The sequence below is a fragment of the Rhamphochromis sp. 'chilingali' genome (assembly GCF_963969265.1).
Source record: "Rhamphochromis sp. 'chilingali' genome assembly, chromosome: 16".
Classification (NCBI taxonomy): Eukaryota; Metazoa; Chordata; class Actinopteri; order Cichliformes; family Cichlidae; genus Rhamphochromis; species Rhamphochromis sp. 'chilingali'.
In genome coordinates, this window is record NC_137943.1 from 11504820 (window position 1) to 11517815 (window position 12996).

Here is a 12996-nt window from a genome sequence, read left to right on the forward strand (position 1 = left end):
GCCTTGAAAATCAGATATATATGTTTGGACTTGCCTGCCTCTTGTGGATTAAGGAGTTTATATTTTTGCTATTGAATAAACACACTGTAAGCCTACATTCTCCTTGCATTGCTCCATGTGGAACCTATTAAGATGCTAAAAATCATTTTTAATGATTTGCTACTTTAATGTTGATTTTAGAGTAAATGCGGTACACAGGATTAAAAACAAGAGAGTAAAGAATACGTTACTGCAGGCCAGACAGAGGGAACACAGAGACGTGGGAGCAGGCAGGCACAGAACAGAAACCTAACAAATGGCAAACCTTAACAAAAGACATAATCAGAATAAACAAGAACATAGAATATTAGGAAAAACAAAACACTGAGTCGTCAGACTCAGGACCATGACACATGCAGTACTATGAGGTGTTTAGGATAAGATGAGGTCTGATTATTTAAGACCTTGTATGTGAGAAGATTTACCATTAAAGTCACAGAAGAAAAGCAACTATGCAAGAAATACGCTCGATCTTTCTAGTCCATGGGTGTCAAACTTAACCCTGGAGAACCTATAGGGTTAAATTTGACCCCATGGGTTCTCCAGGGTTAAGGGCCTAAATTCAGGAAAAAATGAATGTGTAATTAAATGTTATCATATTGTTAGAAAAGTGAATTTCCATCTTAAGTGGTCTGGCCCACTTTAGATCAAGTGCACTGTATGTGTTGTCCTATGATGTAGGATGAATTTGACTCCCTCTTATAGTCCCTGTCAGAACTCTCGCAACAAAACGTGTTTCAGTGAGTGAGATTTTTCTTAAAAGAGTAAACAGGACTTGTGCCTAAATTTAAAAAATAACAACAAAACAAACTGTTGAAGCTTTTGCCAAAAGGCTGATTTAAAAAAAATCGTTTAGTAATAACAGTGAAGTTAATGGCTGTAAAACGGAAACAACACTAAAACGCTTTGTAGAGCTGCCATGAGTCGGGGGGTCAAATAGTTCACATGTATTTAAAAGACTTTTCCACTTCTTCCACTGACTCGTGCTTTTTCCACATATTCTGTCTCTGTTGGAATTGCTTTAGAAGCACAAGTCGAACCTCGTAACTCCGGCGCGTCGCTGCGGACGCTTGATGGAAAGCTGCTCCCCTCACCTGCTGTGCTGCGACCCCTGCGCCTCCTGCCGCTGTCGACTCTTCAACACCATCTGTCACTGCTGGAGGATGAACCCCCTCTGCTTAAAGAGGACCTAGATGCAGCACGCACATGCATGCACATGCACGCAAACACATCACAACGCCTGAACATATATTGTGGTTGACAAAAGAGCACGGAAAGATTCACATGTGCTCTGTGGGTTTGTCTGCACAAATGCAGTTAAGCGATTAAACTTCAAAATAAAATCGAAGCATTTTGAAAAATGCTTCTGATATTATGTGAGGCATTTGTTTGTATTTGTTTGTATTTATTCAAGAGTTCTTCTGTCTTCAGCGGAAAAAAAATACTCACAGAAATCTTTGCACAGTGTTAAAATATCTTAAAACATTATATGTATGCATAAAAAGAGATGGGTGACGTGCTTTTTCATGTATGTAGACAATCTGATATTAACTGTGTGTTGCATTATGGGTATTTCCCACATTTTTGCTGCTTTTGAATATCCTGCTGCTGGGGATACCTGCAAGTAAATTTACTTTGGAACATAAATGTGTTGTTGCTTTTAGACTTAATGAGGACCAAATGGCATTTACTTATGTACCCCACGCCTTGAAAATCAGATATATATGTTTGGACTTGCCTGCCTCTTGTGGATTAAGGAGTTTATATTTTTGCTATTGAATAAACACGCTGTAAGCCTACATTCTCCTTGCATTGCTCCATGTGGAACCTATTAAGATGCTAAAAAACATTTTTAATGATTTGCTACTTTAATGTTGATTTTAGAGTAAATGCGGTACACAGGATTAAAAACAAGAGAGTAAAGAATACGTTACTGCAGGCCGACCTGTCTCTCGTAGTTAAACAGTGACTTAACCAGCATTTTGAGGTTTTCCAGGACAATTATGTGAATAGCAGAAAGATAATAAATATTAGACCTTCTTTTGGAGGCTCAGCTCAGTATCCCGAGGAGATGCACAGAGACTTCTGTGTAAATTCCAAAGGAAAGTGGTTATAAATCCTATCCAGGAAATGTGTGGTCCACATAATATATTATCTTGTCTGGGACACTGTCTGCTTCTGCTTTGAAAAATGGCAAATGGGCAAACTGAACGCCATTTGTCAGTAGTAGTTATGTTATGAATGATTATCCCTTTCATGGAGATCCTTATATGTCCATTATGTCCATGAGCATGAAGGAGTTTAAGACAGGAAAGAGCCAGTGTTACAGAAAAAGGCCTTACAGTTAGCCCTAACCCTAACAACAGAAGACAGAAGAAGATCTTTTATAGCTCCAAAAGTTCCCACATAGCAAGCAGGTCTGGCCCGGATCCAGTATCAAGCCGGCACTGCTGGCTGACTTCTGGCATGATAAATGGCAAAATGGTAAATGACCTGTATTTGTATAGCGCTTTATTTAGTCCCTAAGGATCCCAAAGCGCTTTACACTACATTCAGTCATTCACCCATTCACACACACATTCACACACTGGATGACATACAAATAAGACGTATGTCATCCAGATATGGGCCAGGCCTGGCACAGATGCCACTGTTTATGTGATGGCACGCCGTATCTGGCTCGATTGTGGTTTGGTTTATGTGGCCCAGGCTCATAGAAAACAGGTCTGGCCGGGATCCGGCATCAAGCTGGCACTTCTGACTGACTGGTGTCATGGCAGAGTGTATGTCAACCAGATGTGGGCCAGGTCTGGCAATGATGGCAGTATTTATGTTCCTATTTTCCTATTTTAGTTAGAAGGCCAAATGCCATGTTGCAATACTATACTGCTATGGTAGCCAACGTTTCAAATGCAGGTTTGACAGGTTTGTATGGAACGCCAGGACTGCCATAATGAATTAATTAAATACACCATTAAATAATTAATTAAATGTGGCAATAATTAATTAAAATTGGAATTAATTAATTAAATAAATAGTTATGACACATGCAATTAATTAATTATTGACACATTTAATTAATTATTTATGTATTTCACATTTTAATTAATTATTGACACATTTCATTAATTATTGACACATTTAATTAATTATTTAATGATATATTTATTTATTTCATTTTGGCAGTCTTGGCGCCTGGCTCTCATCATGAAATAATTTTATCTGTCAGCCTCACCCATCAAACTCAGGGGGCGGGGTTAACGCTGATCGAGTCAAAACCATTGCTTTGGCCTGGTGGCCATTGTTTCTAGCACACAACAACCGGCATGTGGAAGCTAACAGAACTGAGCTTTGAAAAACCCTGTTTGTGTGTTACCAAATACCGTTTTAATATTTTTTTAGCCGAGAATGTAGTGGTTTAATCTTCATGTGTCTGGTCGGTTTGTCAAGATACAGCCTCTTTGCAAAAGTGTTTCGATGATTTCGGAGATGTCTGCCCAGTCTCACGGCAAAGCGTGGGATAGACCCGCTCGCCTCGCAAGCAATCCCACCGACAAAGCGCAGGCCCCGGTACACAGCTGTAGTAACCCCCGCTGACTTCTTTTACTGAGGTTATATTTATCGATGTTTTATTTCCTGATGTTCTTATGTGTCCTACGTGTTTCAGTCGCCAATTCTGAATTATAACTAACATTAAAAACATGTTTAAGGAGGAGAGAGAGCAAATAAATCTGTTTAACATCTGATCTTTGGGTTTTTGTTCAGTAATCAGCGTGACCTGTGTATAAACACATAAAAGAGATAACGTTGGTGTTTCCGTCATGTAGTAACTGCTGGCTTTAACTGTACAAAGGTTGTTCGACACTATGAAACACATACAGACTTCATGATGTTCGGCTAATATTTTTATTGTGAATATTAATCATGCTGACCTCGCTCTGTACACCACGCAGCGAGGTCAGCATATCCACGATATCCTCAGCTCCATGAGTTAACACAAAGTTTCCCAGCTGACTATCTAACTGCCAACTATTCCAGAGACGTGAAAATATACAGCATAAGTGTAAGAGACTCAGCAGCAGATTAGAATAACAGTTATACATTTAATAAATCACCAAATGAATCCAAGAAACGAGCAAACCTGTTCCGACAATTTGAATTTGTATTCCCTCAGCTGCAGACTCGCTGCTGTTTAAATGTTTGAAAAGGAAGATTAGATATAAAAAACGTCAAACATAGACTCAGTCTGCCTTCACATTTGATATGAGGCCAGCACGTATAGTGGCCTCAGCAGGCTATTACTGAAATACACGTGCTATATCATAAACTATGATATAAACAGGGAGGTCCTATTAACATGTTTAGTTTTAAAGGACACCTTCCTGCCTTTAGTCTCATTCATGAGCAGTATTAGTTTTCTTCTAACATCCAGAAGTCTGCACCATGTGTTTCATAGTTTGTAACAAGCCTTTGACAGGTAAACATAACATGACCGAAAAAGCAAAAAAAAAGAAAAAAAAAAGAGAGAGAGTGTTGACATAAGAAGAGAAAATTCTCTCAATTATGGAGACAGACAAATGGTTCATTTATGTTTGATGTGTGTTTATTCCTCCCTAAATATCGTCGGTGAAGTTCGCCATGCACGTCAGATTTTCCTGCGCATTTTTATACCTCTGCCAACAGAGAGAGAAAAAAAATCACATTCTAACAGACAGCTGGTGCTTAGAATACAGTTGAATAACTATTAAAAAACAGATGATATTTAGATGATAGTTCAGTCTAACACATGTGCCAGTGAACCATTAAACGTCTGTGAAACTATGCAGTTATGAAACGTAACTTTAACCTCAGCCAAACCGATTTGCTCAGTTGTAAATAAAACAGCGAAGTAAACGTGACCCGACAGACAGAACCTGAGTGAATGAAGTCCAGCGTTTAACCACTGAGAGCTAAAACTCAGCTGAGGTTTCAAAGCTGTGTGCCGGTGATTGGACATCAGCCGCTGATAAAGCTGTTCGCCTATAAAGTGCTCTGTAAGGAAACGAGCTCCAGCAGCTCTGCGCTCGGGGAAAACACTATATTTACTTATCTTGTGCAGAAAAATGCGCTGACATTGCGTTATATCGAGCACCGGCTGCCCAGTTAAACTGTGACTATCACCAGGTAACTAGGCGTGTTTCTTGAATTAGCAGCAGGTGTTAAACAGCTGACAGATGAGGAGGAGGATGCATGCAGGTAAACTGAGGGTCTGCTGAGCTGATCGCTGGTTTCGTGAGAAAAATGTCAGCTCGTTCTTTATGTTACAGAAGCACAGAGACACAAGACCAGGCGGAAAGAGACGATCGTTCGGTGAAAATGAGAATCTGCGAATGCAACATGTGGAACACGGAGAGTGGAATATGTAAACAAACCGGTTAACGTAACCCCCTCGGTGCACTCTGCATGCTAACTGTTAGCAGAGCTAGTGAAATCTCTGAAAACATCTGAGCACTTTTGCAAACATGTTCTATGTTGACAACCTGACCAGACATACGGCGCGACATTCGCGGCTAAAACACTGTTAAAAGTGTAGCTGGTGACAGAAAAACGGGGTATTTTAAAACTACACCACCACCATTGCTGCTTGTGATTTGATCTGCATTCTGGGATAACTGGCTGCCCCAAGTCTACACAAGCAATCGATTATCTAGGATCGACCTGTTTTGACTTACTTTGCACGGCAACCAATCAAATGTTAGAGAAGCTGCATGGGCAGCGTTAACCCCGCCCCCTGAGTTTGATGGGTGAGGCTGACAGATAAAATTATTTCATGACGAGAGCCAGGCGTCAGGACTGCCAAAATGAAATAAATAAATATATCATTAAATAATTAATTAAATGTGTCAATAATTAATGAAATGTGTCAATAATTAATTAAAATGTGAAATACATAAATAATTAATTAAATGTGTCAATAATTAATTAATTACATGTGTCAATAATTAATTAAAATGTGAAATACATAAATAATTAATTAAATGTGTCAATAATTAATTAATTACATGTGTCATAACTATTTATTTAATTAATTAATTCCAATTTTAATTAATTATTGCCACATTTAATTAATTATTTAATGGTGTATTTAATTAATTCATTATGGCAGTCCTGGCGTTCCATAGGTTTGCGAGTGTTCACTTTATCCAAAACCTAGTGAGGGTTTACTCACCTTTACCAGTGGGTGGCTGTAGCTCAGGAGGTAGAGCAGGTCACCTACTAATCAGCAGGTTAGTGGTTTGATCCCTGGCTTCTCCAGTCTGCGTGTCAAGAGTGTGAATGTAGTTAGGAAACACTTAGTTTAGAGAAAGTGGGTGAATGTGGCATGTTGTATAGAAACTTGAGTAATCCGGGAGAGCAGAAAAGCATAATATCAGAATCAGTCCATTCACTGACTTAACAGAATTACGTCATGTTACTTTTGCACTAGTATTTTCTGGCACATGTTAATATTACATGGCTTGATTAAGGTACACATTAGGCTGACATCTGGGGCCAGAACTGAAACTGTTCTGGGCCACCAGTGTGTCTGCAACTGGCCTTGTGCTGGCCCATGTGTGGGTCACCTCTGGCAAACCAGATCTGGGCCACCAAAGAGCCGTCATTCTTTGCGGTATGTGGGCCATGTGTAAGCACTCTGTGTGGGCCAGATCTGGGCCATACCAATTTTGCTATGTGGGCTTCTGGTGAAAAGAAAATTCCAGGTTTTTATTACAAACTGAGATAGACATGGTCAAAAGGATCTGCTGAGTTTTAAACTGAGTATCAGGATGGGAAAGAAACATAATTTAAGATGTGGCAAGGTTGCTGGTGCCAGACAGGCAGGTCTGAGTATTTCAGAAACTATTTCAGAAACTATTTCAGAAACGATCTACTGAGATTATTCTGTATAACCATCTCTAGTTTACATAGAAGAAAAAGGATTAAGGAAGGTTAAAAAAGATTAAAGAAGAAATGGTCAGACGAGAAAAACGGGACTTCTCTGAGTTGACAGGAAGGCAAAAGCAATAAGCTTCGTTGAATCAATGTATGCAAAAGAGCGTCTTCTACAGCAGCAGAAGACCACATCAGGAGAAATACTTAGCCTGATGAATCTCGATTTTCTGCTGCAACATTCAGATAGCAGAGTCAGAATCTGGCATAAACAACATGAAAGGACAGCTCCACCCTCTCTTGAATCAGTTGTTCAGGCTGCTAGTGGTGGAGGATATATTGTTGATGCATGTTGAATCCGTGATCATCGCTTACACCCATCTTCTGATGATGGCTTCCAATAATATAACGCACCATCTCACAAAGCTGAGATCATCTCAAACTGACAATGGGCTCATTCACTAATAAGTGTTTACACATAAAATCACTGTTAGAGTCATGAAATGTGCACAAAGGTCAATTCTGTTGGATATGTTAGTGAATGAAACACATTTAAAATCCACAGGCTCATGCTCACTGCCTGCCGTCTGCATAATATCTGCATGCTACACACCAACATTTCTCTGTGTGTAAAAAGCAGTGAGTTTTTACAGCTTACAGAAGCCAAAGATTTCAGGAAATCCTGTTTGAGCTCTTTAAAACATTTTTATATGATTTCACAATCACGTTACATTTGCTGCCATCAGCAAAAATGATCTATGAAAACAATGCAGATGTCATCACTAGTAGTCATTAGTCTAGTGTGTATTTTGAACTATTTAGAACAGAAGAGCAGTGAAGCGGACTTTTTAATCCGTGCTTGTTTAGCTTTTTGTTTTGTTTTTTACTTTTTTCACCCGTGCTGTGTGAACAGAGCAAAACAAACAAACAAAAGAAAAACATCAGGGTCTTTATTTCGTTTCATTTTTGAAATTCCTGCTACACAGTGGTTCAAACAGAGGGGGTGAATACACACGAGTCAGAATGAATGTGCTAAAAGCAGGAGCTGAGACAGCAAACACTTTTAGCCATGGAATTTCTTGCTGTCAAAGAGGAAGGAAAAATAACAGCATGAACGTTAGTCAGAGAGGGAATTATGCAGAAGCTGATATATATAAAGAAAAGCTAAAATCACGCTGTGACTGCGGCAGTTCTACTCAATAACTCATTTGGCATTATGGCAACATGCGAGGAGCTCAGCTTTAACGTGGATCACGGCTATCTGGAGGGTTTGGTTCGAGGAATGAAAGCTGGGATTCTGTGTCAGACTGATTATCATAATCTGGCCCAGTGTGACACACTAGAGGGTAAGCCTTTTGTATCACCCATGTAATGTGTCATAATATGCAAATGTGCAATACCTGCAGTCTAAAAAAATATTATGCACATGTGAGGGGGTGTTGGAAGCAATCTATCTATCTATCTATCTATCTATCTATCTATCTATCTATCTATCTATCTATCTATCTATCTATCTATCTATCTATCTATCTATCTATCTATCTATCTATCTATCTATCTATCTATCTATCTATCTATCTGTGATCAGTACCTTGTTTAACCTTTTCCTGCTTATTTGGAAATGGCAAACTAACAAGCAGTGGAGTATAAAACATTTGATTTGCCATGTCCTCTGCTCAGATATGAAGCTACACCTTCAGAGCACAGACTACGGTAAACTGCTGTCCTCGTCTGAGGGCGATTTGACTGTGTCGCTGCTGGACAGCAAGCTGAGGGAGAATCTGGTGACTGAATTCAGCTGCCTGCGCTCTAATGCCCTGCCACCCCTGTCTACCTTCCTTGACTATATAAGGTGCGCCTAGTCACTGCATGTGCTTTATTTATAGCTTGTGTCACAGGATAAGCAGACGCACTTGAACAGCATCCTGCAGGTTGGCTGCTGCTGAGATTTTCAGCTAAAGAGGACAGTGTTTACGCAGACAGTGGAGACCTTGTGGCAAACGTGGCGAGGTCATCTTTATGTGATGAAAACCTTCCTTCTGCAACACTCTTTGTGGTTTATAAAAATGGGATGAGCAGGAAACATTTTACAGGGTAAAAGGGATATTCAATTCATGTGGTCTCTGTGTTGCCATAGTTACAGCTACATGATCGACAATGTGGTGATGCTGATCACGGGGGCCCTGAAGAACAAAGATGTGTCAGAGCTGCTCCCACGGTGTCACCCACTGGGAGCGTTTGACCAAATGGCAGCCGTGGGTATTGCCCGCACTCCAGCTGAACTGTACTCAGCCATCCTGGTGGACACACCACTAGGTAATCTCTGTTTTTTGTTTTTTAAAATTTCTAATGGCGGCAAAGATGTATATTATTAATATTTAATTATCTTTTAGCTCTAATACACTTGTGAAAGACCATCATTGACTTAAATATCAATGAGTCACTAAAAACACTTTAGTTTAAACACTTTGCACTGATGCATGCAAAAAGAAAACAGGTCCTGCTCACTCATCCTGCTTCATTAACCACAGCTTACTGGAAGTGGTTTGCACACACAAGCTATTAATTTAGTCATTAGAGCATTATGAACCTTTCTGAGTACAGATACAATATTAAATGCCTCACATGACCTCATCAGACTGGATCTTTTTATCAGTTTATTACAGTGATATAACGTTTATTTCTAATGCATAGCATTATGTGGAGCTCTGTCAACACTGAAATGTGTTATATTGTTATTACTCAAAGTATTAAAGTGCTATTCCAAAAACCAAATAACACCAAAAGGAAACAATAATGTTGTTATATTAGTTGTAGTAGAAGTATTAGGAGTAGTGGTGGGAGTGACAGTAGTTTCATATAATCTTAATGCAACAAAAGCAGTGATGAATATGTGTTTTGGATTCAACTTGTTCAGGCTGTGCCCACTTCATAGTTCGATGACTCCCCAAATTAGAATTGGTTTTAACTTTTTTGTGTCCTTTTAGAGGTTCTCAAAGTGAGAAATCAAGATTTTTACTTATAAAAATGTAAAACTAAAAAGTCATTTCTTTCTTTAGGTGTTTTAGAAAATACAACTGTGGCATCTTTTTGGTAAATTTTTGTAGCCTAACGTTTTAGGTGTCAAATGTCAAAGCCAGATTAGCACTAGTCATTAAAAGGCAATGCACGTTTCTGTTTTCTTTTATTTTTTCCTCCTTGGCTGTTAAATCCTCCTAATGTGTTCATAATACCTTCCAAGCAAGTTTGTGGACTGTTAGTTAGCAACAAGCCTAATAAGCTACTTCTTCTTATTTTAGACTTCTCTGGCTCTCTGTTCCCTCAGCACAGCTAAAAATTAGTCAGTGCTAAAAATTTCAGAGTCATAGTTTACCAAAGCTAAGCATGAAGTAATGGGTGTGAGCAGGGATATAGTAAACACAGTTGTGACCATATGTTATTATTCTTCATGTCAGGAGTGGGCTTCCATTTTTAAGGTCTACTTTATAAAAATATTTACAACATACTGAGGGTTACTGTGTTGTTTTATTCTCACCACAGGTCAGTTTTTCCAGGATGCCGTATCTGAGTGCAGCCTGGATGAGATGGAGGCTGAGATCCTGAGAAACAAACTGTATAAGGTGAGCAGAGCATGGCATAAGATGGCATGACTAACCTATCTCAGCTTTGACACCTGTGTTATAGTATTTGTGGACATGCTATAAATATGCAATAAATTCTTTACTATAGTTTATACTACTGTGATAAACATGCTTAACAGCTGCACTTAAGTTTTACTGCCGTGTCTGAATGCGATCTGTTTTTCATGAAATTTGTGCTGATCTCGGTGCCTTTTGTTCTACCGCACAGGCATATTTGCAGTCTTTCCACTCTTTCTGCAAGAGCGTGGGCGGTGCCACAAAGGACGTAATGTGCCCTGTCCTGGAGGTACTCTGGCTTTCTATGATGCATGAGTTTGTTTAACTGAAGTCTTACAAACTACTTGAGATTTGTTTTGCTGTAAATGCCGTGCGCTTTTATGCGTGCTGCAGTTTGAAGCGGACCGGCGGGCCTTCATCATCACCGTGAACTCCTTTGGGACGGATCTCAGCAGTGCAGACAGGAGTGCGCTGTATCCATCCTGTGGCAAACTTTACCCTGGAGGACTGAAACTCCTGGCCCAGGCAGAGGACCATGAGCAGGTCAAGGCTGTGGCTGACTGCTACCCAGTGAGTTTGACCTCATGTCCTTTAAGATGCTGCACGGTTGTTATTGCACATTGAGTCAGACATGTGGTCAGTGTAAACTCAAATTTCCCTGCAGGACTATAAAATGGTTTTTGATGACCCTGAGCCTGGATCAGATTTTAAGACTCTTGAGGACCGATTCTTCGAACAAGAGGTAATAACAGCTTTGTTTTGAACTGTCACGGATTTCTTTCCCACTTTTCAACCTTTTATATAACATTTGAACCAAGCTGACCATTCAGACTTTCAAATATGAAAATCTGACATACAGTCACCAGCCACTTTATTAGGTACACCCCACCTAGTTGGAGCTCCTTTTGTCTTCAGAGCTACTTGAATTTTTAGTAGCACAGATTCAGATTCACAGATGTGCTCTCCTAGAAGATGCTCTTCTGCACACCTTGGTTGTAACTTGGTTATCAGACTGTTGCATTCCTAGTTTAAAGCAGCCTGGCCATTGTCCCATGACTTCTAGCTTCTATGAGAACTGCAGCTCACTGGATATTTTCATGTTTTAGGCCTCTGTAAACCCCAGAGATGACTCTATCATGTTTAAAATCACGTTAATCACCTGCTGAAAGTATATATATTTGTAAGAAAGTACAGGTGATTAATTTAAATTTAGTATTAGTATGTACTTTTCTTGTTAGGCTGCCCTGACTGTAGATTCTTGCAGCTTACACATCTATCATTTTTCCAGGTGAAGCTGAACATACTTTCTTTCCTGCAGCAGTTCCACTTTGGAGTATTTTACTCTTACATCAAACTTAAGGAGCAGGAGAGTCGGAACATTGTGTGGATTGCCGAATGTGTCACACAAAGACAGAAGTCAAAGATACACAACTACATACCCATCTTCCAAAAGACCAGTTAACTAAGAAACAAGGATGTTTTACTACGTTTTAGTACGGATTAGTAAATGTGGTGGACCAAAGTGAGTCTTCAGCATCTTCACTGTTTGCACTACAAACCACAGCCTTGGTGTTACACTGTTATAGCACATCTGTTCCTCATGTGTATTGAGTTTCAAGACCTGATCGCTTACGCCTCAAATTGTTTGAAAGAAATTACTCTTTTTAATTCCAGACTTTGTGTTAATAATTGTCCTGGTCACAAAACAAAGTCTGAAAGGAATGATATTCAATAAAAAGCTGGTTTCAGCCGCTCCCTCCTCACAATGCACTGACACAAATCTTTAAAAAAAATGTTTTTATTACTTGCTACAGTGAATGTGTTTACATTCACATTAATGGGATAATCAACGCACGTCTAAACAGGACAAAAGCGTCACAGGAGGTACAAGAATGTGTGACTACACAGTGGAGTACAACATAAAAGTACGAAGGCAATATGGCACAAACAGTGGTATAAAGAGTAAAGCTGTCCGTTATAGCAGCTCACAGAGGTCAGAAACTGGCCATTTTTGCTCTTCATTAGCTTGTCCTTCCTTTACACTTTCACTAAAACAGAAACACACACACACACACACACACAAAACAAGTTAAAACTACATGCAAAATATACATTTTGCATGTCTGAATTAAAAAAACTTGCCACAAATACACATTAATACAAGAATAATCATGCATGTCTTATTCAGTGGCCTAACTCACTGCAGTGAACGGGGACCTCCATGGGTATGTAGTTCTGCTGGCAGAGGTGAGCGAAAGCAAATGCTAATCTGCAGGGTGCTCTCGATGAGCTGAGTTTACACACAGACATGAACTGACTGGGATCCACCTGACAACACAAACGCAGGTTTGTGAAAAAATCACATGTGATCAACCAAAAAGAGAAAAAAAAGGAAAAAAGATGGAGATGG

At 39.5% G+C, this 12996-nt stretch overlaps 2 protein-coding genes across 3 annotated transcripts in view; one reads left to right on the top strand and one right to left on the bottom strand.

The window, feature by feature from the left end:
- Nucleotides 1-8110: 8110 nt before the first annotated feature.
- On the top strand, nucleotides 8111-12246 carry LOC308383692 (V-type proton ATPase subunit d 1-like). The gene is made up of 8 exons (XM_080861757.1): nucleotides 8111-8294; nucleotides 8629-8800; nucleotides 9086-9264; nucleotides 10489-10568; nucleotides 10798-10875; nucleotides 10980-11156; nucleotides 11251-11328; nucleotides 11875-12246. The coding sequence occupies exons 1-8, from the start codon at nucleotides 8165-8167 to the stop codon at nucleotides 12046-12048; spliced, it is 1068 nt and encodes a 355-aa protein (XP_080717883.1). The 5' UTR covers nucleotides 8111-8164; the 3' UTR covers nucleotides 12049-12246.
- A 149-nt stretch (nucleotides 12247-12395) lies between these two features.
- The window catches only part of LOC308383691 (uncharacterized protein), a 43351-nt gene continuing 42750 nt past the window's right edge, over nucleotides 12396-12996 (bottom strand). For both annotated transcript variants that reach the window (XM_080861756.1, XM_080861755.1), the window contains exons 73-74: nucleotides 12788-12914; nucleotides 12396-12634 (exon numbers count right to left, since the gene is read on the bottom strand). In XM_080861756.1, coding sequence (XP_080717882.1) covers nucleotides 12624-12634; nucleotides 12788-12914 — 138 coding nt within the window. In that variant the 3' untranslated portion in view covers nucleotides 12396-12623. The remainder of the gene's footprint in view (nucleotides 12635-12787; nucleotides 12915-12996) is intronic.

What these genes read in the sequence shown, in the direction of transcription:
- LOC308383692 (XM_080861757.1), top strand. Translation starts at nt 8,165, where the DNA reads ATGGCAACATGCGAGGAGCTCAGCTTTAACGTGGATCACGGCTATCTG. An exon ending in ACCTTCCTTGACTATATAAG is followed by an intron (nt 8,801 to 9,085) that starts GTGCGCCTAGTC and finishes GTGTTGCCATAG; the next exon opens with TTACAGCTACATGATCGACA. An exon ending in CCTGGTGGACACACCACTAG is followed by an intron (nt 9,265 to 10,488) that starts GTAATCTCTGTT and finishes TTCTCACCACAG; the next exon opens with GTCAGTTTTTCCAGGATGCC.